Here is a 26,878-nt window from a genome sequence, read left to right as displayed (position 1 = left end):
AGGGAGACGGGACCGTGAGCGTGTGAGAGAGAGAGAGAGAGACAGCGCCGTGTGCGTGTGAGAGAGAGAGAGAGAGACGGGGTCGTGAGCGTGTGAGAGACAGAGAGAGAGACGGGGTCGTGAGCGTGTGAGAGAGAGAGACAGGGCCGTGTGCGTGTGAGAGAGAGGGAGACGGGACCATGAGCGTGTGAGAGAGAGAGAGAGAGACGGGGTCGTGAGCGTGTGAGAGAGAGAGACAGGGCCGTGTGCGTGTGAGAGAGAGGGAGACGGGACCATGAGCGTGTGAGAGAGAGAGAGAGAGACGGGGTCGTGAGCGTGTGAGAGAGAGAGACAGGGCCGTGTGCGTGTGAGAGAGAGGGAGACGGGACCATGAGCGTGTGAGAGAGAGAGAGAGAGACGGGGCCGTGAGCGTGTGAGAGAGAGAGAGAGAGAGAGACGGGGCCGTGAGTGTGAGAGAGAGAGAGAGACGGGGCCGTGAGCGTGTGAGAGAGAGAGAGAGAGACGGGGTCGTGAGCGTGTGAGAGAGAGAGACAGGGCCGTGTGCGTGTGAGAGAGAGGGAGACGGGACCATGAGCGTGTGAGAGAGAGAGAGAGAGACGGGGCCGTGAGCGTGTGTGAGAGAGAGAGAGAGAGACAGGGCCGTGAGCGTGTGAGAGAGAGAGAGACGGGACTGTGAGCGTGTAAGAGAGAGGGAGACGAGACTGTGAGTGTGTGAGGGAGAGAGAGACGGGGCCGTGAGCGTGTGAGAGAGAGAGAGAGACGGGGCCGTGAGCGTGTGAGAGAGAGAGAGAGACAGGGCCGTGAGCGTGTGAGAGAGAGAGAGAGAGAGAGAGACGGGGCCGTGAGTGTGAGAGAGAGAGAGAGACGGGGCCGTGAGCGTGTGAGAGAGAGAGAGAGAGACGGGGCCGTGAGCGTGTGAGAGAGAGAGAGAGACAGGGCCGTGAGCGTGTGAGAGAGAGAGAGAGAGAGAAGGGGCCGTGAGTGTGTGAGAGAGAGAGAGACGGGGCCGTGAGCGTGTGTGAGAGAGAGAGAGAGAGAGAGAGACGGGGCCGTGAGTGTGTGAGAGAGAGAGAGAGAGAGGCGGAGCTGGGAGTGTGCGAGAAAGATACAGTTGAGAGTGATTTTTTTTTCATAGGATGTGGGTGTCACTGGCCAGGCAAGCATTTATTGCCCATCCCTAATTGCCCTTGAGAAGGTGGCGGTGAGCTGCCTTCTTGAACCGCAGCAGTCCATTTGGGGTAGGTACACCCACAGTGCTGTTAGGAAGTGAGCTCCAGGATTTTGACCCAGCGACAGTGAAGGAACAGCGATATAGTTCCAAGTCAGGATGGTGTGTGACTTGGAGGGGAACTTGTAGGTGGTGGTGTTCCCATGTATTTGCTGCCCTTGTCCTTCTAGTTGGTAGAGGTCGCGGGTTTGGAAGGTGCTGTCGAAGGAGCCTTGGTGCATTGCTGCAGTGCATCTTGTAGCTGGTACACACTGCTGTCACTGTGCATCGGTGGTGGAGTAGTGAATAATTGTGGATGGGGTGCCAATCAAGTGGGCTGCTTTGTCCTGGATTGTGTCGAGCTTCTTGAGTGTTGTTGGAGCTGCACCCATCCAGGCAAGTGGAGAGTATTCCATCACACTCCTGACTTGTGCCTTGTAGATGGTGGACAGGCTTTGGGGAGTCAGGAGGTGAGTTACTCGCCGCAGGATTCCTAGCCTCTGACCTGCTCTTGTAGCCACGGTATTTATATGGCTACTCCAGTTCAGTTTCTGGTCAATGGTAGCCCCTAGGATGTTGATAGTGGGGGATTCAGCAATGGTAATGTGATTGAATGTCAAGGGGAGATGGTTAGATTCTCTCTTGTTGGTGATGGTCGCTTGTGTGGCATGAATGTTACTTGCCACTTATCAGCCCAAGCCTGGATATTGTCCAGGTCTTGCTGCATTTCTACATGGACTGCTTCAGTATCTGAGGAGTCATGAATGGTGCTGAACCTTGTGTAATCATCAGTGAACATCCCCACTTCTGACTTGATGATTGAAGGAAGGTCATTGATGAAGCAGCTGAAGATCGTTGGGGCCTAAGATATTACCCTGAGGAACTCCTGCAGTGATATCCTGGAGCTCAGATGATTGACCTGCAACAACCACAACCATCTTCCTTTGTGCTAGGTATGACTCCAACCAGCAGAGGGTTTTCCCCCTGATTCCCATTGACCTCAGTTTTGCTAAGGCTCCTTGATGCCATACTCTGTCAAATGCTGCCTTGATGTCAAGGGCAGTCACTCTCACCTCACCTCTTGAGTTCAGCTCTTTTGTCCATGTTTGAACCAAGGCTGTAATGAGGTCAGGAGCTGAGTGGCTCTGGCAGAACCCTAACTGAGCGTCACTGAGCAGGTTATTGCTAAGCAACTGCCACTGGAGAGAGGAGCCGTTGTGTGTGTGTGTGCGTGTGCACGACAGGTGGGTATGAGATGCGACAGGAACCTAAATGCGCGAAAACCACATCAGTGAGGCGCATTCTTTGTCTCGCTGATCACCATGCTGTGACATTTGGTGATATTCTTCCCCAGATCTGCATTTCATTTCTTAAACCTACTGGACCTCCTCCTTGTTGCATGTTGTTGTATTAGTAGAGTTGCAGGATGTTCACGTGAAAGTCTCAAGCTCAGGTAAAGGTTAACCCAGAACTGTTTTATTTAAATTATACTATATACACAACCCACAAGCCACCTAAGTTGGCATCCTCTGTGCTGCTCCTCCTCCTTCTCTCGCCTATCTCATGAGTGTTAGATCATCCCTCTTACCATGAGAGGGGTCTCTCTTACTGTTTTCTGTATTACCCCTTATACTACACTCCTTGCACAAACACCTTCCCAGCAAATGCTGCTCCCTAGTTCTGATGAACTACTTTCATCTGAAAGCAATACTCTCTGGTAATCCTGCACCATAGCCACTGCTGCAGTCCCGAAAACCATGATCACCTGTAATAAAGAATAGAAAATCCATTGTACCCCTTCTGGAATATGGTAAAGATGCTTAGTGTAAATTACCACTCCAATTAAGTCCTGAAACGCAGATAATGGCTGAAGAGATGGTGTGATGGGGAGGGTTTTAGATTCCTAGGGCATTGGGACCAGTTCTGGGGGAGTTGGACCAGTAGAAACTGGACGGGTTACACCTGGACAGGACCGAGACTGATGCCCTCAAGGGAGTAATTGCTAGAGTGGTTGGGGAGGGTTTAAACCAAAATGGCAGGTGGATGGGAACCTTTGCAAGGAGTCAAAAGGTGAAGTCACACAGGATCAGAGGTGAGCTGGCAAGATGGATACAGAACTGGCTCGGTCATAGAAGACAGAGGGTATCAGTGGATGGGTGTTTTTCTGAATGGAGGAATGTGACTAGTGGTGTTCCGCAGGGATCAGTGCTGGGACCTTTGCTGTTTGTGGTATATATAAATGATTTGGAGGAAAATTTAGCTGGTCTGATTAGTAAGTTTGCGGACGACACAAAGGTTGGTGGAATTGCGGATAGTGATGAGGATTGTCAGAGGATACAGCAGGATATAGATCGGTTGGAGACTTGGGCAGAGAAATGGCAGATGGAGTTTAATCCGGACAAATGTGAGGTAATGCATTTTGGAAGGTCTAATACAGGTGGGAAGTATACAGTAAATGGCAGAACCCTTAGGAATATTGACAGGCAGAGAGATCTGGGCGTACAAGTCCACAGGTCACTGAAAGTGGCAACGCAGGTGAATAAGGTAGCCAAGAAGGCATACGGCATGCTTGCCTTCATCGGTCGGGGCATAGACTATAAAAATTGACCAGTCATGCTGCAGCTGTACAGAACCTTAGTTAGGCCACACTTAGAATATTGTGTGCAATTCTGGTCGCCACACTACCAGAAGGATGTGGAGGCTTTGGAGAGGGTACAGAGGAGGTTAACCAGGATGTTGCCTGGTCTGGAGGGTATTAGCTATGAGGAGAGGTTGGATAAACTCAGATTGTTTTCACTGGAACGATGGAGGTGGAGGGCGACATGATAGAGGTTTACAAAGTTGTGAGTGGCATGGACAGAGTGGATAGTCAGAAGCTTTTTCCCAGGGTGGAAGAGTCAGTTACTAGGGGACATAGGTTTAAGATGCGAGGGGCAAAGTTTAGAGGGGATGTGCGAGGCAAGTTCTTTACACAGAGGGTGGTGAGTGCCTGGAACTTGCTGCCGGGGGAGGTAGTGGAAGCAGATACGATAGCGACGTTTAAGAGGCATCTTGACAAATACATGAATAGGATGGGAATAGAGAGATATGGGCCCCGGAAGTGCAGAAGGTTTTAGTTTAGACAGACATCCAGATCGGCACAGGCTTGGAGGGCTGAATGGTTCAGGAGTGATTTCAGGAACATTTCTTCACACAAAGGAGAGTGGAAATCTGGAACTCTCTCCCCCGACAAACTGCAGAGGCTGGAAGTGAATTAAAAATTCCCAAACTGAGATTGAGAGATTTATTGTTGGGCAAGGGGATTAAGGATTACAGAATCAAGGCAGGTAGATGGAGGTAAGATACAGATCAGCCATTTTGAAAAGACAGGCAGAATGGAAAAGGAGGAGGGGTAGCCCTGATAGAAGCTGGCTGAGCGTGTCTACCCTGAGGCACAGTGTGGCTTTCGAGCAGAGATCCACCATTGACATGCTGTTCTCCCTTCTCCAGCTGCAGGAGAAATGCCGTGAACAACGGATGCCCCTCTATGTTGCTTTCATTGATCTCACCAAAGCCTTTGACCTTGTCAGCAGACGTGGTCTCTTCAGACTACTATTCATGTTGGCAGCAAGAATAGAAAAGTATAATATTTTTTAAGTGGTGAGAAAAGAGACTTGGGTGCACTGGTACGAAAAATGCAGAAAGTTAGCATGCAGCTGCAGCAAGCAATTAGGAAGGCAAATGGCATGTCAGCCTTTATTGCAAAGGAATTGGAGTACAAGAATAAAGAAGTCTTGCTACAATTATTCAGGGCTTTGGTGAGACCACACCTGGAGTACTGTGCACAGTTTTGGTCTCCATATTTAAGGAAGGATATACTTTCACTGGAGACAGTAGATTGGTCTCTGGGATCAGAGAGTTGTCCTATGATGAGAGTAAATTGGGTTTATGTTCTCTGCAGTTTAGAAGAATGAGAGGTGATCTCATTGAAACATATACAATTCTGAAGGGACTTGGCAGGGTCGGCACTGAGAGGTTCTTTCCCCTGGCTGGAGAATCTGGAACAAATAGCAGTGAGCAGAAAATCTGCCATGAATCAGTGCAATGGTCAGCATTTTAGAACGTAATATTTTTAAAATTTTGCTGTTGATAAAAGATCCTTGCTATACACTTGCAATAGCTACTCTTCCTGCTTTCACATTGTTACCTCTGATGGCCCCCAAGGATCTATGCTTGGTCCCCTCCTATTTCTTATCTTCATGCTACCCCCTCAGTGACATCATCCGAAAGCACAGCATTATTTTGCACATAGAGCCATTTACAGCACACAAGGTGGCCATTCGGACATCAAGTCCATGCTGGCTCTCCGATGAGCAATCCAGTCAGTCCCACTCTCCTGCTCAATCCCCGTAGTCCTACAAGTTTATTTCCTTCAAGTCCCTATACAATTTCCTTTTGAAATCATTGATTGTCTCCGCTTCCACCAACCTCATTGGCAGCAAGTTCCAGGTCATTACCACCTGCTGTGTAAAAAAAGTTCTTCCTCACATTTCCACCCCCCCCCCTGCATCTCTTGCCAAAAACCTTAAACTGTGTCCCCCACTCCTCTTGCCAATAGTTAATGGAAACAGTTTTTCCTTGTTTAACTTCTATAAACCTGTCATAATCCTGTACACCTCTATCAATTCTCCCCTCAATCTCCTTTGCTCCAAGGAAAACAATCTCAGCTTTTCCAACCTAACCTTGTCCCTGGAACCATTCTGATAAATCTCCTGTGCACCCTCACAAGGACCCTCACATCTTTCCTAAAGTGTGGTGGCCAGAACTGGATGTAATACTCCAGCTGGGGCCTAACCAAAGCTTTATAAAGGTTTTGCATAACTTCCTTGCTTTTGTACTCAGTGGCCAAGATCCCATATGCTTTGCTAACCACTGTCTCAATATGTCCTGCCACCTTCAAAGATCGATACACATGCACCCCCTAGTCCCTCTGATGCATTACCTCACATCTGTCGGTATTAAATTCCATCTTCCATCTCTCTGTCCATTCTGCTAGCTTATCCAGGCAATTCCTATCATCCTTACTGTTTATCATTCCTCCATGTTTAGTATCATTGGCAAGTTTTGCAATTCTACTATGTCCCAAGGTCAAGTCTTTTATATATGGTAAAAAAAGCAGTCACCTTCGCACTGACCCTTGGGGAACACCACTGTCTACCATTCTCCAGTCTGAAAAACAACCATTTACTGCAACTCGCTGTTTTCTGTCCTTAAGCCAATTTTTAAAAATCCATTTGGGCACTGATCCTTCAATTCCATGAGCCTCAATTTTTGTCAATCAGCCTTTTATGTGGTACTTTATCAAATGCTTTCTTAAAATCCAAATAAACAACATCCACCACATTCCCTTCATCAACCTTCTGTTACGCTATCAAAAACTTCAGTTCGATTAGTCAAGTATGATCTGCCTTATACAAATCTCTGCTGACTATTCTTAATTAACTCAAACCTCTCCAAGTGCCTGTTGATTTTTTTTTCCTGATTATTGTTTCTAAAACCTTACCTACCACTGATGTTAAACTAACTGGCCTATAGTTGTTAGGATTATCCTTACACCCTTTCTTGAATAAGGGGTCACATTTGCCACTCTCCAATCCTCTAGCACCTGCCCCATATCTAGGGAAGATTGGAAGCCCTTCTGCTATCTCCATCCCCACTTTCTTTAGTCACCTTGGAATGCAAGCCATCTGGACCAGATGACTTATCTACCCTAAGGATAGCCAGCCTTTCCAGTACCACCTTCCTCCAATTTTTACCCTATCCATTGCCTCTACTTTCTCCATTTCTACCGATATTTTATCAGATTCCTCTTTCGTAGTAAACACCGATACAAAAAACTCATTAAGTATTCTAGCCTTGCCCTCTGCCTCTAAGCACAAATTACCCTTCTGTCCCTAAAGGCCCCACTCCACCTCTTACTACCTGCTTACTATTTACATGGGTAAAAGATTTTTGGGTTCCCGTTTATTTTCACTGCCATTCTATTCTCATATTCTCTCTTTGTCAGTCTGCACCTCTCCTCTTTTATTGTATTTGGCCGGGTTTTCACTTGAAGAATTCACCTGACAAGCATCATACATCCTGTTTTTATGTTTTATGTTGGTTATCCTTGTCTCCCTCGTCATCCAAGGAGCCCCTACCTATTGCCCTTGTTGGAATGTATCTAGCCTGTACCTGAAGCATCTCTTCCTTAAAGATAACCCATTGTTCCATTACAGTTTTCCCTGGCAATTTTTGATTCCATTTTACCCTGGTGAGATCCCTTCTCATCCCAGTGAAATTAGCCCTCTTCCAATCTCGATGTTCTATGTTTTATCATTCTTTGCTTTTCTGCATTACTCGTCTAAACCTTATGATACGATGATCACTCTTTTCCAAGTGTTCCCCCACAGACACATTTCAGAAGTTCCTCCCCTTCTTTTCCTTTTACTCTGACATATTCCAATCAATTTTGACAAGGCTTTCGATAAGGTCCCACACAGGAGGTTAGCAAGCAAAACTAGAGCACATTGGATAGAAGGTAATATACTGCAATGGATTGAGAATTGGTTAACGGACAGAAAACAGTAGGGTCATTCTCAGGTTGGCAGCCTATGACTAGTGAGGTACGGCAAGGATCAGTGCTGGGGCCCCAGCTGTTCACAATCTATATCAATGATTTGGATGTGGGGACCAAATGTAATAGTTCCAAGTTCACAGATGAGACAAAACTAGGTGGGAATGTGAGTTGTGAGGAGGATGCAAAGAGGCTTCAAGGCAATTTAGACAGGCTAAGCATATGGCAGATGGAATACAATGTGGAAAATGTGAAGTTATCCACTTTGGTAGGAAAAACAGAAATGCTGAGTATTTCTTAAATGGTGAGAGATTGGGAAGTGTTGATGTCCAAAGGGACCTAGGTCTCCTTGTTCATAAGTCACTGGAAGCTAACATGCAGGTGCAGCAAGCAATTAAGGAGTAAAATGGTATGTTGGCCTTTATTGCAAGAGAATTCGAGTACAGAAGTAATTGCTGCAATTGTATAGAGCCTTGGTGAGACGACATCTGGAGTATTGTGTACAGTTTTAGACTCCTTACCTAAGGAAGGATATACTTGTCATAGAGGGAGCGTAACGAATGTTCACCAGACTGATTTCTGGATGGCGGGATTGTCCTATGAGGAGACTGGATCTATATTCCCTAGAGTTTAGAAGAATGAGAGGTTATTTCATTGAGGCATACAAAATTTGTACAGGGCTTGACATGGTGGATGCAGGAAAGATGTTTCCCTGGGTTGGGGGTCTAGAATCAGAGGACACAGTCTCAGAATGATGGTTAGGCCATTTAAGACTGCGATGAGGAGGAATTTCTTCACTCAGAGGATGGTGAATCTTTGGAATTCTCTTCCCCAGCGGGCTGTGGAAGCTCAATCACTGTGTATGTTCAAGACAGAAATCGATGGATATCTGAATACTTATGACATCAAGGGATATGGAGATTGTGTGGAAAAATGGCATAGAGCTGGATGATCAGCCATGATCTCATTGGATGGCGGGGCAGGCTTGAGGGACTGAATGGCCTACTCCTGCTCCTATTTTCTATGTTCCTAATATTTGTGTAATTCAAGTCCCCCAATAAAAAAATTCTATAGTTGTTGCACATCTCTGTGATTTCCCTGCAGATGTGTTCCTCTCTCTGTCTTGCTATTTGGAGGCCTATAGAATACCCCCAGTAGTGTGATCATACCCTTTTGCTTCTCAATTCTAACCACATGGATTCTGTCCTTGACCCCTCAAGGACATCTTCTCTTCCCAACATTACAATCTCTTCCCTAATCAGTACTGTCAATCCACCTCCCTCTTCTCATTCTCTATCTTTTCTGAACACTTTTATATCTTTGTATAATAAGCACCCAGTCCTCGCCATTTTAAGTCACGTTTCCGTTTTTGCCACGACATCATATTCCCATACTGCTATTTGTGCTTATAGCGGACCATCCTTATTCACCACACTTTGTGTGTTTACATATACGCATTGTAATCCTGTCTTTGTATTCCTCGTAGTCCTTCTCAATCTGCTCCTATCTGATATAGAACTACTCCCTTCTTGAGTACTGTCCAAGGCTCTCACATTGCGCACCTTATTCCTCTTTTTTGCTTATAAATGCTGGTGCGCAATTTAATTTAAACTCTCCTGACCACACTAGTGAATCTCCCTGCGAGGATTGTGGTCCCAGTCCTGTTCAGATGCAACCTATCCCTTTTGAATAGGTGCCTCCTGCCCCAGAACTGGTATCAATGCCCCAAGAATCAGAAGCCCTCCCTCCTGCGCCATGCTTCAAGCCATGCATTGATCCTCCCTATCTTCCTATTTCTGCTGTCACTAGCGTGTGGCACTGGGATTAATCTGGAGTTCACTACCTTCGAAGTCCAACTCTCTAACTTCCTCCCAAGATCCTGAAAATCTGATCCTAGGACCCCAATACCTGTCCTTGCTTTGTCGTTGGTACCAACATGTAATACAAGTTCTGGCTCACTCCCTTCCCCCTGCAGAATATCTTGCACTTTCTCCTTGATATCCTTTACCCTGGTAGCAGGGAGGCAACACACCATGTGGGACTCATGATAATAGTTACAGAAATGTCTATCTGTTCCCCTGACTATGGAATCACCTATAACGTTTACATTTGTACGCTTAGATACTCCCACACCCCTCCCCCACTGTGTAGTCTCTTGTGCCAATGGTCCCATGGTGTGGTCCACATTCCTAAAGGTGTCATTACTCCCAGCAGTCTCCAAAGCTGTGTACCTGTTTGAGAGTGGCACACATCCTGAAGACTCCGGCACTTCCTGCCTCTTCCTATATATGATCCAGGAAACTCTCTTGCTCCCTAATGCCCCACAGTGACTCCAGCTGCTCCTCAAGCTTTGAAATCCTGAGCTCAAGCTGAAGCAGCTGGAGGCACTTCCTATACATCTAGTTGTCCAGGACACATGACGTTCCTGACGTTCCCAGGAATTGCAAGAAACAGGTCGCAGCTGCCAATCAATGATCTAGAAAAAACTCTATTCATTCTTTTAGAACCCAGTCCATACCTTGTTTAAGCTATTAATTTTAATTGACACCTCAAGACCTGCCCTGTGCTACTACCATTAATTCACTCACTGTAATATTCACCTTGATTGATATTATTCTCAGCTTTTAATTTTTAAAGAATGCCGTAGTTTAGATGTACATGTATGCTAATGACACCCAGGTCTAACTCATCACCACCTTTCTTGACTCTTCCACTGTTGCTAAATTCTCAGGCTGTTTGCTCAACATACAGTACTGGATGAGCAGAATTTTCCTCCAATTAAATATTGGAAAGACTGAAGCCATTATTTTTGGTCCCCACTCCAAACTCATCCTCTAGCGATCGACTCCATCCCTCTCCATGGCAACAATCTGAGATTAAACCAGTCTGTTTGCAACCTTGGTGTCACATTTGACCCCAAATTGAGCTTCCAACATCATATTCCTGTCATCACTAAAACTGCCGATTTCCACCTCCGTAACATCGCCCGATTTCACCCCTGTCTCAGTTCATCTACTACTGAAACCCTCATTCATTCCTCCATTACCTCTAGACTTGACTATTCCAACACACTCCTGGCTGCTCTCTCTCATTCTACTCTCCATAAACCTGAGGTCATCCAAAACTCTGCTGCCTGTGTCCTAACTCTCACTGAGTCCCGTTCCCTCTCACCCCTGTGCTCACTGACCGACACTGACTCCCGGTTAAACAATGTCTTCATTTTAAAATTCTCATCCTTGTTTTCAAATCCCTCCCTGACCTCGTCCCTCCCGATCTCTGTAATCTCCTCCAGCCCTAAAACCCTCCGAGATATCTGTGCTCCTCTAATATAGGCCTCTGAACATCCCTGATTTTAATTGCTCCACCATTGGTGTCCGTGCCTTCAGTTACCTCGGTCCCAAGCTCTGGAATTCCCTCCCTACACCTCTCAGCCTCTCCACCTCGCTTTCCTCCTTTAAGACACTCTTTAAAACCTCCCTCTTTGACCAAGCTTTTGATCATCTGACCGAATATCTCCTAATGTAGCTCAGTGTCATACTTTGTTTTATAATACTCTGTGAAGCGACTCGGGATGTTTAATTATGTTTTAAGTTATTGTTGACATATTTAAGAGTGGTAACTTGGTGCAGTTTGATTAATAAAGCTGAAAATGGGCTTGTTACAAAAAGTAAGCACTTTTTAAAATCATAGTGTCTGGTCCATAACTTGTGAGTAAGCCAATTTTAAATAACTTAAAATGACTTTTAAAAACTATAGTGAACCATTTGCTAGTCATATTGAGCACAGTAGTTTGTTTCTTCTTAAATCAAAAAAAAAAATCAGAAGCATTTGAAAGGTGCCTGCCTATTAATGTCCTTGCGTCTGAAAGAAAGCCTCATTTTTCGGGCCTCCTCAAAGACCCACAAACTGGCATAATTATTGAAACTTGCCATGTTGATTAACTCACTCTTGGGTATGGGCAGTTTTATGGGCAGGGCCATTTTCTAGCACGATTTTTTTTAAACTAGCGCAAAAGATCACTGGAACTCAACTTGTGAATGTAACTTGTGCTTAAAATTCTGCGATCTTTTGCACTGGTTTGTCTGATTTTGGAGGAATTGCACTGAAAACGTTTGCGCAACTGAACGAAAACTCCAGCCTATGTCTTTGTCCATTTATATTTTCTCTCTAGAACATTAAATATTTCTTTCATGTTAATCTTTTTACAGCCAGTGAAATTTCTTCAACCGTACATTGAGGGTGGTGAAGGAGTACAGATCAAACTCCATCATGGAACAACCACTCTGGCTTTTAAGTTTCAACATGGAGTCATGGTGGCTGTGGATTCCCGAGCATCAGCAGGCTCCTACATCAGTAAGTAGTCCAATGCATCGTGGTTCCAGGGTAGCACTCTCCCCTCTGAGTCTGAGCATCGTGGGTTCAATCCCTACTACAGCATGTGAGCTATTAATCTAGATCAGATGTTCACAAACATGTATTGTTGAGTGCTCCTGTCAGAGCCAATTCCCTCTCCCTTTTCCTAAGAAACAGGATTTCCTCTAAAAGATGGCAGAGTTCAACACTATTGGTTTCACAAATTGGGGGAAATAGAGTTCCAAATCTCAGTCTGCCTTTGGACATGTCGAGATTGTGAGTCTCAGAAAGCTGACTCCTGCAAGGATCACATTTTTTGGGAAGCAGTCAGGAGATGCCACAGAGATGCCCTTCATTTTAACCCACACAGGTTGCCTCATCAGAGGAGGCATATTATCGGGTGAATCCCCAGCCATTTGTAGAATTAGACACTGGACCTATCAGAGAAGTGTCTGGCAGCCAATTGCTGCTAATATAAAGTAGGATTTGCAAACTATAAACTCATTGCTTTGTTTTCTAATGGAAGCTAACTGAGAAAATGTAGAATTTGATGTCTTTTAGCACACTTTCCAATAAGAAGCTACATACAATATAGTGGAAGAGAGCCTTCACATTAGATTAAAAAGCACACCAGTTAATGTTTACAATCCACACGTTAGGATCGTGAAAGGGCATTTTTCTGATTGGTAGGAAGTATAGAGTTGTGTTCTCCAGGGTTGTTGCTGTTTTTGATACACATTAATGAATTGGACTTGGGGGATACAGTGCGGCATTTTGAAATTTGTGATGACTCGAAGCTTGAAGGTGTAGTGAACTTTGAGGAGGATAGTTATTGACTTCAAGGGGGCAGAGAGGCTGGTGGAATGGGTGGACACATGGCAGATGAAATTGAATGCAGGAAGTGTGAGGTAATAATGCCAGGTAGAAAATACTATTAAGAACCAGGCTGAATAAAGAAGGTCCAGAGAGGAAGTGAAGAAGCAAAGAGAGAGTATGAGAAGAGACTGGCAGCTAGCATTAAAGGAAATCCCAAAGTTTTCTATAGGCGTATTACTAGTAAAAGGGTGGTAAAAGGAGGAGTGGGGCCGATTAGAGACCAGAAAGGGGATTTACACATGGAGGCAGAGGGCATAGCTGAGGTATTAAATTTACCAAGGAAGAAGATGCAACCGAGGCAATGATGAAAGAGGAGGTAAGTCAGATACTCGAAGGGTTTAAAATTGATAAAGAGGAAGTATTAGATAGACTGTCTGAACTTAAAGTGGATAAAGCACCAGGGCCGGATGAAATTCATCCAAGGATACTGAGGGAAGTATGGGTGGTAATCGCAGAGGTACCGGCCATAATTTTTCAGTCTTCCTTAGACTCAGGGGTGGTGCCAGAGGACTGGAGAATTGCAAACATTACACCCTTGTTCAAAAAAGGGTGTAAATATAATCCCAGCAACTACAGGCCAATTAGTTTAACTGCACTGCTCGAAAAACTTATGGAAAAAATAATTCGGGACAAAATCAGTTGTCACATGGACAAATGCAAGTTAATTAAGGAAAGCAAGCATGGATTTCTGAAGGGAATTCACGTTTAACTAACTTGCTGGAGTTTTATGAGGAGGTAACAGAGAGGGTTGATGAGGGCAATGCTGTTGATGTGGTGTACATGGACTTTCAAAAGGCATTTGATACAATGCTGCACAACAGACTTGCTTTTTCTGATATATATTAATGACCTAGACCTTGGTGTACAGAGCACAATTTCAAAGTTTGCAGATGATACGAAACTTGGAAGCATTGTGAACTATGAGGAGGATAGTGTAGAAGTTCAAAAGGACATAGACAAATGGATGGAATGGGCAGACATGTGGCAGATGAAGTTGAATGCAGAGAAATGTGAGGTGATTCATTTTGACAGGAAGAACATGGAGAGACAATATAGAATAAAGGGTCCAATTCTAAAAGAGGTGCAGGAGCAGAGGGACCGAGGTGTATATGTGCCTCAGTCATTGAAGGTGGCAGGACAGGTTGAGAGAGTGGTTAATAAAGCATACAGTATCCTGGGCTTTATTAAGAGGGGCATAGAGTATAAGAGCAAGGAGGTTATGTTGAACTTGTATAAGACACTAGTTCGGCCTCAGCTGGAATATTGTGTCCAGTTCTGGGCGCCGCACTTTAGGAAAGACATGAGGGCACTGGAGAGAGTGCAGAAAAGATTCACGAGAATGGTTCCAGGGATGAGGAATTTCACTTATGAAGATAGATTGGAGAAGTTAGGACTGTTTTCCTTGGAGAAGAGAAGGCTGAGAGGTGATTTGATAGAGGTATTCAAAATCATGAGGGGTCTGGACAGAGTAGATAGAGAGAAACTGTTCCCACTTGTGAAAGAACGAGAGGGCACAGATTTAAAGTATTTGGTAAGAGAAGCAAAAGTGACATGAAAAAAAACTTTTTCACACAGCGAGTGGTTAAGGTCTGGAATGCGCTGCCTGAGAATGTGGTGGAGGCAGGTTCAACTGAAGAATTCACAAGGGAATTAGACAATGATATGAGAAGGAAGAATGTGCAGGGTTACAGGGAGAAGGCAGGGGAATGGAACTGAGGGAATTGCTCTTTTAAAGAGCCAGTGCAGACACAATGGGCCGAATGGCCTCCTTCTGTGTTGTAACAGTTCTGTGATTCTGTAATACAAATTGGTAGGAAGAATGCAGAGGGTCAATATAAACTAAATGGTAAAATTTTAAAGGAGGTAAACCTTAGAGCAGAGAAGATTAGGAGGAGATTTGATAGAGGTGTTTAAAATCATGAAGGATTTATAATATAATGAATAAAATAATTATCCATGTTTCCATTGTAAGACGATTGAGAAGACAAACCAAGGAATACAGAGCAGCTTTCAAAACAATTTAAACACATTCTCTTAAACTAATAGGTTAGGTTACATACATGATAAGAGAACATCCACTGATGTGTGTACCGATAATGCATTCACATATACACAGGTACATTTACAGACACAGACGTGGATATGCACATAAAGAGGCACACGCACATACATAGAATCATAGAATGATACGAACACAGAATTAGGAGCAGGGGCAGGCCATTCAGCCTTTCGAGCCTGCGCTGCCATTCAATAAGTCCATGGCTGAACTGATTATTCCACATTTCCACCTACCCCCGATAACCTTTCACCACTTTGCTTATCAAGAATCTATCGATCTCTGCCTTAAAAATATTCAAAGACTCTGCTTCCACCGCCTTTTAAGGAAGAGAATTCCAAAGACTCACGACCCTCTGAGAGAAATTTTTTTCCTCATCTCTGTCTTAAAAGGGCGACCTCTTATTTTTAAACAGTGACCCCTAGTTCAAGCTTCTCCCAAAAGGGGAAACATCCTTTCCACATCCACCCTGTAAAGACCCCTCAGGAACTTATATGTTTCAATCAAGCCACCTCTTACTCTGATAAATTCCAGTGGATACAAGGCGAGCTTTCCTCGTAAGACAGCCCGCCCATTCCAGGTATTAGTCCAGTAAACCTTCTCTGTACTGCCTCCAATGCGTTTACATCCTTCCTTAAATAAGGAGACCAATACTGTACACAGTACTCCATATGTGGTCTCACCAATACCCTGAATAGCTGAAGCATAACCTCCCTACTTTTGTATTCAGTTCCCCTCACGATAAACGATAACACTCGACTAGCTTTCCTCTCTCCGCACCCGCCGTCCTCCTCTCTCTCCGCTCTCGCCGTGCTCCTCTACCTCCGCTTCCGCTGTGCTCCTCTCCCTCCGTTTCCGCCATGCTCCTCTCTATCTCTCCACTCCTGCTGTGCTCCTCTCTCTCTATCCACTCCGGCCGTGCTCCTCTCTCTCTCTCCACTCCCGCCCTGCTCCTCTCTCTCTCTCCACTCCCGCCCTGCTCCTCTCCCTCTCTCCACTCCCGCCGTTCTCCACTCTCTCTATCCACTGCCGCCATGTTCCTCTCTCTCTCAGCTCCTGCTGTGCTCCTCTCTCTCTATCCACTCCGACCGTGCTCCTCTCTCTCTCTCCACTCCCGCGATGCTCCTCTCTCTCTCTCCACGCCCGCCATGCTCCTCTCTCTCTCTCCACTCCCGCCGTGCTCCTCTCTCTCTTAGCTCCCGCTGTGCTCCTCTCTCTATCTCCACTCCGGCCGTGCTCCTCTCTCTCTCTCCACTCCCGCCCTGCTCCTCTCTCTCCACTCCCGCTGTGCTCCTCTCTCTCTCAGCTCCTGCTGTGCTCCTCTCTCTCTCTCCACGCCCGCCATGCTCCTCTCTCTCTCTCCACTACCGCTGTGCTCCTCTCTCTCTCTCTCTCTCTCTCCACTCCTGCCGTGCTCCTCTCTCCGCTCCACTCCTGCCATGCTCCACTCTCCGCTCCACTCCCGCTGAGCTCCTCACTCTCTTTCCACTGCCGCCGTGCTCCTCTCTCGCACTCCACGCCCGCCATGCTCCTATCTCTCTCCACGCCCGCTGTGCTCCTCTCTCTCTCCACTCCCGCTGTGCTCCTCTCTCTCACTCCATGCCCGCCATGCTCCTCTCTCTCAGCTCCCGCTGTGCTCCTCTCTCTCTCTCCACTCCCTCTGTGCTCCTCTCCCTCCACTCCCGCCGTGCTCCTCTCCCTCTCTCCACTCCCGCTGTGCTCCTCTCTCTCTCTCTCCACTCCTGCCGCACTCCTCTCCCTCTCTCCACTCCTGCCGTGATCCACTCTCCGCTCCACGCCCGCCGAGCTCCTCTCTCTCTCTCCACTCCCGCCGTGCTCCTCTCTCTCTCTCCACTCCTGCCGTGCTCCACTCTCTGCTCCACTCCCGCCGAGCTCCTCTCTCTCTCTCCACTCCTGCCGTGCTCCTCTGTCTCTCTCCACTCCCGCCGAGCTCCTCTCTCTCTCTCTCTCTCTTCACTCCTGCCGTGCTCCTTTCTCTATGTCTCCACTCCCGCCGTGCTCCTCTCCCTCTATCCACTCCTGCCGTGCACCTCTCCCTCTCTCCACTCCTGCGGAGCTCCTCTCCCGCTCTCTCCACTCCTGCCCTGCTCCTCTCTCTCTCTCTCCACTCCTGCCGTGCTCCTCTCCCTCTCACCACTCCTGCCGTGCTCCTCTCCCTCTCTCCACTCCTGTCGTGCTCCTCTCCCTCACTCCACTCCTGCTGTGATACTCTACCTCTCTCGACTCCTGCCGTGCTCATCTCCCTCTCCCACTCCTGCCTTGATCCTCTCTCTCTCCACTCCTGCCTTGATCCTCTCTCTCTCCACTCCTACCTTGATCCTCTCCCTCTCTCCACTGCTGCCGTGCTCCTCTCCCTCTCTCCACTCCTGCCGTACTCCTCTCCTTCTCTCCACTCCTGCCGTGCTCCTCTCCCTCTCTCCACTCCTGCCGTGATCCTCTATCTCTCTCCACTCCTGCCGTGATCCTCTATCTCTCTCCACTCCTGCCGTGATCCTCTATCTCTCTCCACTCCTGCCGTGACCCTCTATCTCTCTCCACTCCTGCCGTGCTCCTCTCCCTTTCTCCACTCCTGCCATGCTCCTCTCCCTTTCTCCACTCCTGCCGTGCTCCTCTCTCTCTCTCCACTCCTGCCGTGCTGCTCTCCCTCTCTCCACTCCTGCCGTGCTCCTCTCTCTCCACTCCTGCCGTGCTCCTCTCTCTCCACTCCTGCCGTGCTCCTCTCTCTCTCTCCACTCCTGACGTGCTCCTCTCTCTCTCTCCACTCCTACCGTGCTCCTCTCCCTCTCTCCACTCCTGCCGTGCACCTCTCCCTCTCTCCACTCCTGCGGTGCTCCTCTCTCCCTCTCTCCACTCCTGCCGTGCTCCTCTCTCTCTCTCCACTCCTGCCGTGCTCCTCTCCCTCTCTCCACTCCTGCTGTGCTCCTCTCTTTCTCTCTCCACTCCTGCCATAATCTTCTCTCTCTCTCTCCACGCCTGCCGTGCTCCTCTCCCTCTCTCCACTCCTGCCGTGCTCCTCTCTCTCTCTCTCCACTCCTGCCGAGCTACTATCTCTCTCTTCACTCCTGCTGTGCTCCTGTTTTTCTCTCTCCACTCCTGCCATAATCCTCTCTCTCTCTCTCCACTCCCGCCGTGCTCCTCTCTACCTCTCTCCACTCCTGCCATGCTCCTCTCTCTCTCTCTCCACTCCTGCCGTGCTCCTCTCTCTCTCTCCACTCCTGCCGTACTCCTCTCTCTCTCTCTCCACTCCTGCCGTGCTCCTCTCTCTCCACTCCTGCCCTGCTCCTCTCTCTCTCCACTCCTGCCGTGCTCCCCTCTCTCTCTCCACTCCCGCCGTGCTCTTCTCCCTCTCTCCACTCCTGCCGTGCTGCTCTCCCTCTCTCACTCCTGCCGTGCTCCTCTCTCTCTGTCCACGCCTGCCGTGCTCCTCTCTCTCTCTCACTCCTGCCGTGCTCCTCTCTCTCTATCCACGCCTGCCGTGCTCCTCTCTCTCTCTCCACTCCTGCCGTGCTCCTCTCCCTCTCTCCACTCCTGCCGTGCTCCTCTCCCTCTCTCCGCTCCTGCCGTGCTCCTCTCTCTCTCTCCACTCTTGCCGTGCTCCTCTCTCTCTCTCCACTCTTGCCGTGCTCCTATCTCTCTCTCCACTCCTGCCGTGCTCCTCTCTCTCTGTCCACTCCTGCCGTGCTCCTCTCTCTCTCTCACTCCTGCCGTGCTCCTCTCTCTCTGTCTCCACTCCTGCCGTGCTCCTCCCTCTCTGTCTCCACACCTGCCGTGCTCCTCTCCCTCTCTCCACGCCTGCCGTGCTCCTCTCTCTCTCTCCACTCCTGCCATGCTCCTCTCCCTCTCTCCACTCCTGCCATGCTCCTCTCTCTCTCTCTCTCCACTCCTGCCGTGCTCCTCTCTCTCTCTCCACTCCTGCCGTGCTCCTCTCTCTCTCTCTCCACTCCCGCCGTGCTCCTTTTCCCTCTCTCCACTCCTGCGGTGCTCGTCTCCCCCTCTCTCCACTCCTGCCGTGCTCCTCTCTCTCTCTCTCCACTCCTGCCTTGCTCCTCTTCCTCTCTCTCCACTTCTGCCGTGCTCCTCTCCCTCTCTCCACACCTGCTGTGCTCCTCTCTTTCTCTCTCCACTCCTGCCATAATCTTCTCTCTCTCTCTCCACGCCTGCCGTGCTCCTCTCTATCTCTCTCCACTCCTGCCGTGCTCCTCTCCCTCTCTGCATTCCCGCCGTGCTTCTCTCCCTCTCTCTCCACTCCTGCCGAGCTACTATCCCTCTCTTTACTCCTGCTGTGCTCCTGTTTTTCTCTCTCCACACCTGCCATAATCCTATCTCTCTCTCTCCACGCCTGCCGTGCTCCTCTCTCTCTCTCTCTCCACTCCTGCCGTGCTCCTCTCCCTCTCTCCACTCCTGCCGTGCTCCTCTCTCTCTCTGTCAACTCCTGCCATGCTCCTCTCTCTCTCTCCACTCCTGCCGTGCTCCGCACTCTCTCTCCACTCCCCCCGTGCTCCTCTCCCTCTCTCCACTCCTGCCGTGCACCTCTCCCTCTCTCCACTCCTGCCTTGCTCCTCTCCCTCTCTCTCCACTCCTGCCGTGCTCCTCTCCCTCTCTCCACTCCTGCTGTGCTCCTCTCTTTCTCTCTCCACTCCTGCCATCATCTTCTCTCTCTCTCTCCACGCCTGCCGTGCTCCTCTCTCTCTCTCTCTCCACTCCTGCCGTGCTCCTCTCCCTCTCTCCATTCCCGCTGTGCTCCTCTCCCTCTCTCTCCACCCATGCCGTGCTCCTCTCCCTCTGTCCACTCCTGCCGTGCTCCTCTCTCTCTCTCTCCACTCCTGCCGAGCTACTATCCCTCTCTTTACTCCTGCTGTGCTCCTGTTTTTCTCTCTCCACTCCTGCCATAATCCTCTCTCTCTCTCTCCACTCTTGCCGTGCTCCTCTCTCTCTCTCCAATCCCGCCGTGCTCCTCTCTCTCTCCACTCCTGCCGTGCTGCTCTCCCTCTCTCACTCCTGCCGTGCTCCTCTCTCTCTGTCCACGCCGACCGTGCTCCTCTCTCTGTCTCCACTCCTGCCGTGCTCCTCTCCCTCTCTCCACTCCTGCCGTGCTCCTCTCTCTCTCTCCGCTCCTGCCGTGCTCCTCTCTCTCTCTCCGCTCCTGCCGTGCTCCTCTCTCTCTCTCCACTCCTGCCGTGCTCCTCTCTCTCTCTCAGTCCTGCCGTGATCCTCTCTCTCTGTCCACGCCGACCGTGCTCCTCTCCCTCTCTCCACACCTGCCGTGCTCCTCTCTCTCTCTCTCCATTCCTGCCGTGCTCCTCTCTCTCTCTCCACTCCTGCCGTGCTCCTCTCTTTCTCTCCACTCCCGCCGTGCTCCTCTCCCTCTATCCACTCCTGCCGTGCACCTCTCCCTCTCTCCACTCCTGCGGAGCTCCTCTCCCCCTCTCTCCACTCCTGCCGTGCTCCTCTCTCTCGCTCTCCACTCCTGCCTTGCTCCTCTCCCTCTCTCTCCACTCCTGCCGTGCTCCTCTCCCTCTCTGCACTCCTGCTGTGCTCCTCTCTTTCTCTCTCCACGCCCGCCATAATCTTCTCTCTCTCTCCACTCCTGCCGTGCTCCTCCCTCTCTCCACTCCTGCCGTGCTCCTCTCCCTCTCTCCACTCCTGCTGTGCTCCTCTCTTTCTCTCTCCACTCCTGCCATAATCTTCTCTCTCTCTCCACTCCTGCCGTGCTCCTCTCTCTCTCTCCACTCCTGCCGTGCTCCTCTCCCTCTCTCCATTCCCGCCATGCTCCTCTCCCCCTCTCTCCGCTCCTGCCGTGCTCCTCTCCCTCTCTCCACTCCTGCCGTGCTCCTCTCTCTCTCTCTCTACACTCCTGCCAAGCTACTATCCCTGTCTTCACTCCTGCTGTGCTCCTGTTTTTCTCTCTCCACTCCTGCCATAATCCTCTCTCTCTCTCTCCACTCCTGCCGTGCTCCTCTCTCCCTCTCTCCACGCCTGCCGTGCTTCTCTCTCCCTCTCTCCACTCCTGCCGTGCTCCTCTCTCTCTCTCTCTCTCTCCACTCCTGCCATGCTCCTCTCTCTCTCTGTCTCCACTCCTGCCGTGCTCCTCTCTCCCTCTGTCCACTCTTGCCGTGCTCCTCTCTCTCTCCACTCCTGCCGTACTCCTCTCTCTCTCTCCACTCCTGCCATGTTCCTCTCTCTCTCTCTCCACTCCTGCCGTGCTCCTCTCTCTCTCTCTCCACTCCTGCCGTGCTCATTTCTCTCTCTCCACTCCCGCCGTTCTCCTCTCCCTCTCTCCACTCCTGCCGTGCTGCTCTCCCTCTCTCACTCCTGCCGTGCTCCTCTCTCTCTTTCCACGCCTGCCGTGCTCCTCCCTCTCTCCACGCCTGCCGTGCTCCTCTCTCTGTCTCACTCCTGCCGTGCTCCACTCTCTCTATCCATGCCTGCCGTGCTCCTCTCTCTCTCTCCACTCTTGCCGTGCTCCTCTCCCTCTCTCCACTCCTGACGTGCTCCTCTCTCTCTCTCCACTCCTGCCGTGCTCCTCTCTCTCTCTCCACTCCTGCCGTGCTCCTCTCTCTCTCTCCACTCCCGCCGTGCTCCTCTCTCTCTGTCCACTCCTGCCGTGCTCCTCTCTTTCCCTCTCCACGCCTGCCATAATCTTCTCTCTCTCTCTCCACTCCTGCCGTGCTCCTCTCTCTCTGCACTCCTGCCGTGATCCTCTCCCTCTGCACTCCTGCCGTGCTCCTCTCCCTCTCTCCACTTCTGCCGTGCTCCTCTCCCTCTCTCCACTTCTGCCGTGCTCCTCTCTCTCTCTCTCCACTCCTGCCGAGCTACTATCCCTCTCTTCACTCCTGCTGTGCTCCTGTTTTTCTCTCTCCACTCCTGCCATAATCCTCTCTCTCTCTCTCCACGCCTGCCGTGCTCCTCTCTCTCTCTCTCTCCACTCCTGCCGTGCTTTTCTCTCCCTCTCTCCACTCGTGCTATGCACCTCTCTCTCTCTGTCTCCACTCCTGCCGTGCTCCTCTCTCTCTCTCTCCACTCCTGCCGTACTCCTCTCTTTCTCTTTCCACTCGTGCATGCTCCTCTCCCTCTCTCCACTCCTGCCGAGCTCCTCTCCCGCCATGCTCCACTCTCCGCTCCACTCCCGTCGAGCTCCTCTCTCTCTCTCCACTCGTGCCGTGCTGCTCTCCCTCTCTCTCACTCCTGCCGTGCTCCTCTCTCTCTGTCCACGCCTGCCGTGCTCCTCTCCCTTTCTCCAAGCCTGCCGTGCTCCTATCTCTCTCTCACTCCTGCCGTGCTCCTCTCTCTCTCTCCACTCCTGCCGTTCTCCTCTCTCTCTCTCCACACCCGCCGTGCTCCTCTCCCTCTCTCCACTCCTGCCGTGCTGCTCTCCCTCTCTGCACTCCTGCCGTGCTCCTCTCTCTCTCCTGCCGTGCTCCTCTCTCTCTGTCCACGCCTACCGTGCTCCACTCCCTCTCTCACTCCTGCCGTGCTCCTCTCTCTCTATCCACGCCTGCCGTGCTCCTCTCTCTCTCTCTCCACTCCTGCCTTGCTCCTCTACCTCTCTCCACTCCTGCCGTGCTCCGCTCTCTCTCTCCACTCCTGCCGTGCTCCTCTCTCTCTCTCCACTCCTGCCGTGCTCCTCTCTCTCTCTCACTCCTGCCGTGCTCCTCTCTCTCTATCCATGCCTGCCGTGCTCCTCTCTCTCTCTCCATTCCTGCCGTGCTCCTCTCCCTCTCTCCACTCCTGCCGTGCTCCTCTCTCTCTCTGCACTCCTGCCGTGCTCCTCTCTCTCTCTCCACTCCTGCCGTGCTCCTCTCTCCACTCCTGCCGTGCTCCTCTCTCTCTCTCCACTCCCGCCGTGCTCCTCTCTCTCTGCCCACTCCTGCCGTGCTACTGTCTCTCTCTCACACCTGCCGTGCTCCTCTCTCTCTGTCTCCACTCCTGCCGTGCTCCTCTCCCTCTCTCCACGCCTGCCGTGCTCCTCTCTCTCTCTCCACTCCTGCCGTGCTCCTCTCCCTCTCTCCACACCTGCCGTGCTCCTCTCTCTCTCTCCACTCCTGCCGTGCTCCTCTCTCTCTCTCCACTCCTGCCGTGCTCCTCTCTTTCTCTCCACTCCCGCCGTGCTCCTCTCCCTCTATCCACTCCTGCCGTGCACCTCTCCCTCTCACCACTCCTGCGGAGCTCCTCTCCCGCTCTCTCCACTCCTGCCGTGCTCCTCTCTCTCTCTCTCCACTCCTGCCTTGCTCCTCTCCCTCTCTCTCCACTCCTGCCGTGCTCCTCTCCCTCTCTGCACTCCTGCTGTGCTCCTCTCTTTCTCTCTCCACGCCTGCCATAATCTTCTCTCTCTCTCTCTCTCTCTCCACTCCTGCCGTGCTCCTCTCCCTCTCTCCATTCCCGCCGTGCTCCTCTCCCTCTCTCTGCACTCCTGCCGTGCTCCTCTCCCTCTCTCCACTCCTGCCGTGCTCCGCTCTCTCTCTCTCCACTCCTGCCGAGCTACTATCCCTCTCTTCACTCCTGCTGTGCTCCTGTTTTTCTCTCTCCACTCCTGCCATAATCCTCTCTCTCTCTCTCCACGCCTGCCGTGCTCCTCTCTCTCTCTCTACTCCTGCCGTGCTCCTCTCTCCCTCTCTCCACTCGTGCTATGCACCTCTCTCTCTCTGTCTCCACTCCTGCCGTGCCCCTCTCTCTCTCTCCACTCCTGCCGTACACCTCTCTCTCTCTTTCCACTCCTGCATGCTCCTCTCCCTCTCTCCACTCCTGCTGAGCTCCTCTCCCTCTCTCCACTCCTGCCATGCTCCACTCTCCGCTCCACTCCCGCCGAGCTCCTCTCTCTCTCAACTCGTGCCGTGCTGCTCTCCCTCTCTCTCACTCCTGCCGTGCTCCTCTCTCTCTGTCCACGCCTGCCGGGCTCCTCTCCCTCTCTCCAAGCCTGCCGTGCTCCTATCTCTCTCTCACTCCTGCCGTGCTCCTCTCTCTCTCTCCACTCCTGCCGTGCTCCTCTCCCTCTCTCCACTCCCGCCGTGCTCCTCTCCCTCTCTCCACTCCTGCCGTGCTCCTCTCTCTCTCTCTCTCTCCTGCCGTGCTACTCTCTCTCTGTCCACGCCTGCCGTGCCCCACTCCCTCTCTCCACGCCTGCCGTGCTCCTCTCCCTCTCTCCACGCCTGCCGTGCTCCTCTCCCTCTCTCACTCCTGCCGTGCTCCTCTCTCTATATCCGCGCCTGCCGTGCTCCTCTCTCTCCCTCTCCACTCCTGCCGTGCTCCTCTCCTTCTCTCCACTCCTGCCGTGCTCCGCTCTCTCTCTCCACTCCTGCCGTGCTCCTCTCTCTCTCTCCACTCCTGCCGTGCTCCTCCCTCTCTCTCACTCCTGCCGTGCTCCTCTCTCTCTATCCATGCCTGCCGTGCTCCTCTCTCTCTCTCCACTCCTGCCGTGCTCCTCTCCCTCTCTCCACTCCTGCCGTGCTCCTCTCTCTCTCTCCACTCCTGCCGTGCTCCTCTCTCTCTCTCCACTCCCGCCGAGCTCCTCTCTCTCCCTCACTCCTACCGTGCTCCTCTCTCTCTGTCTCCACTGCTGCCGTGCTCCTCTCCCTCTCTCCACTCCTGCCGTGCTCCTCTCCCTCTCTCCACACCTGCCGTGCTCCTCTCTCTCTCTCTCTCCACTCCTGCCGTGCTCCTCTCTTTCTCTCCACTCCCGCCGTGCTCCTCTCCCTCTATCCACTCCTGCCGTGCACCTCTCCCCCTCTCCACTCCTGCGGAGCTCCTCTCCCGCTCTCTCCACTCCTGCCGTGCTCCTCTCTCTCTCTCTCTCCACTCCTGCCTTGCTCCTCTCCCTATCTCTCCACTCCTGCCGTGCTCCTCTCTTTCTCTCTCCACGCCTGCCATAATCTTCTCTCTCTCTCTCCACTCCTGCCGTTCTCCTCTCTCTCTCTACTCCTACCGTGCTCCTCTCCCTCTCTCCATTCCCGCCGTGCTCCTCTCCCTCTCTCTGCACTCCTGCCGTGCTCCTCTCCCTCTCTCCACTCCTGCCGTGCTCCTCCCTCTCTCTCTCCACTCCTGCCGAGCTACTATCCCTCTCTTCATTCCTGCTGTGCTCCTGTTTTTCTCTCTCCACTCCTGCCATAATCCTCTCTCTCTCTCTCCACGCCTGCCGTGCTCCTCTCTCTCTCTCTCTCCACTCCTGCCGTGCTCCTCTCTCCCTCTCTCCACTCGTGCTATGCACCTCTCTCTCTCTCTGTCTCCACTCCTGCCGTGCTAATCTCTCTCTCTCCACTCCTGCCGTGCTCCTCTCTCTCTCTCCACTCCTGCATGCTCCTCTCTCTCTCTTTCCACTCCTGCATGGTCCTTTCCCTCTCTCCACTCCTGCCGAGCTCCTCTCCCTCTCGCCACTCCTGCCATGCTCCACTCTCCGCAACACTCCCACCGAGCTCCTCTCTCTCTCTCCACTCGTGCCGTGCTGCTCTCCCTCTCTCTCACTCCTGCCGTGCTCCTCTCTCTCTGTCCACGCCTGCCGTGCTCCTCTCCCTCTCTCCAAGCCTACCGTGCTCCTATCTCTCTCTCACTCCTGCCGAGCTCCTCTCTCTCTCTCCACTCCCGCCGTGCTCCTCTCCCTCTCTCCACTCCTGCCGTGCTGCTCTCCCTCTCTCCACTCCTGCCGTGCTCCTCTCTCTCTCTCTCTCTCCTGCCGTGCTCCTCTCTCTCTCACCACTCCCGCTGTGCTCCTCTCTCTCTGTCCACTCCCGCCGTGCTCCTCTCCCTCTCTGCACGCCTGCCGTGCTCCTCTCTCTCTCTCCACTCCTGCCGTGCTCCTCTCCCTCTCTCCACTCCTGCCGTGCTCCTCTCTCTCTCTCCACTCCTGCTGTGCTCATGTCTCTCTCTCCACTCCTGCCGTGCTCCTCTCTCTCTCTCCACTCCCGCCGTGCTCCTCTCCCTCTCTCCACTCCTGCCGTGCACCTCTCCCTCTCTCCACTCCTGCCGTGCACCTCTCCCTCTCTCCACTCCTGCGGTGCTCCTCTCTCCCTCTCTCCACTCCTGCGGTGCTCCTCTCTCCCTCTCTCCACTCCTGCCGTGTTCCTCTCTCTCTCTCTCTCCACTGCTGCCTTGCTCCTCTCCCTCTCTCTCCACTCCTGCCGTGCTCCTCTCCCTCTCTCCACTCCTGCCGTGCTCCTCTCTCTCTCTCCACTCCTGCCGTGCTCATGTCTCTCTCTCCACTCCTGCCGTGCTCCTCTCTCTCTCTCTACTCCCGCCGTGCTCCTCTCCCTCTCTCCACTCCTGCCATGCACCTCTCCCTCTCTCCACTCCTGCGGTGCTCCTCTCTCCCTCTCTCCACTCCTGCGGTGCTCCTCTCTCCCTCTCTCCACTCCTGCCGTGCTCCTCTCTCCCTCTCTCCACTCCTGCCATGCTCCTCTCTCTCTCTCTACTCCTGCCGTGCTCCTGTTTCTCTCCCCACTCCTGCCGTGCTCCTCTTTCACTCTCCACTCCTGCCGTGCTCCTCTGCCTCTCTCCACACCTCCCGTGCTCCTCTCCCTCTCTCCACTCCTGCCGTGCTCCTCTCTCCCTCTCTCCACTCCTGCCGTGCTCCTCTATCCCTCTCTCCACTCCTGCCGTGCTCCTTTCTCTCTCTCTCTCCACTCCTGCCGTGCTCCTCTCTCTCTCTCTTCACTCCTGCCGTGCTCCTCTCTCTCTCACCACTCCTGCCGTGCTCCTCTCCCTCTCTCCACTCCTGTTGTGCTCCTCTCCCTCTCTCCCCTCCTGCCGTGCTCCTCTCCCTCTCTCTTCACTCCTGCCGTGC

The 26,878-nt window shown here is 51.7% G+C and overlaps 1 protein-coding gene across 1 annotated transcript in view; it reads left to right on the top strand.

Annotated features, from left to right (window-relative positions):
- psmb8a (proteasome 20S subunit beta 8A) overlaps nucleotides 1-26,878 on the top strand; it is a 361,129-nt gene that overhangs the window by 102,736 nt on the left and 231,515 nt on the right. Inside the window, exon 2 of the mRNA XM_068009339.1 lies at nucleotides 12,011-12,155. Coding sequence (XP_067865440.1) covers nucleotides 12,011-12,155 — 145 coding nt within the window. The remainder of the gene's footprint in view (nucleotides 1-12,010; nucleotides 12,156-26,878) is intronic.

This window comes from Heterodontus francisci, chromosome 29, assembly GCF_036365525.1.
Source record: "Heterodontus francisci isolate sHetFra1 chromosome 29, sHetFra1.hap1, whole genome shotgun sequence".
In the NCBI taxonomy this organism is placed as follows: Eukaryota; Metazoa; Chordata; class Chondrichthyes; order Heterodontiformes; family Heterodontidae; genus Heterodontus; species Heterodontus francisci.
The sequence above is the reverse complement of the archived record's forward strand: the minus strand, read 5'-3'. Positions and strand labels throughout refer to the sequence as shown.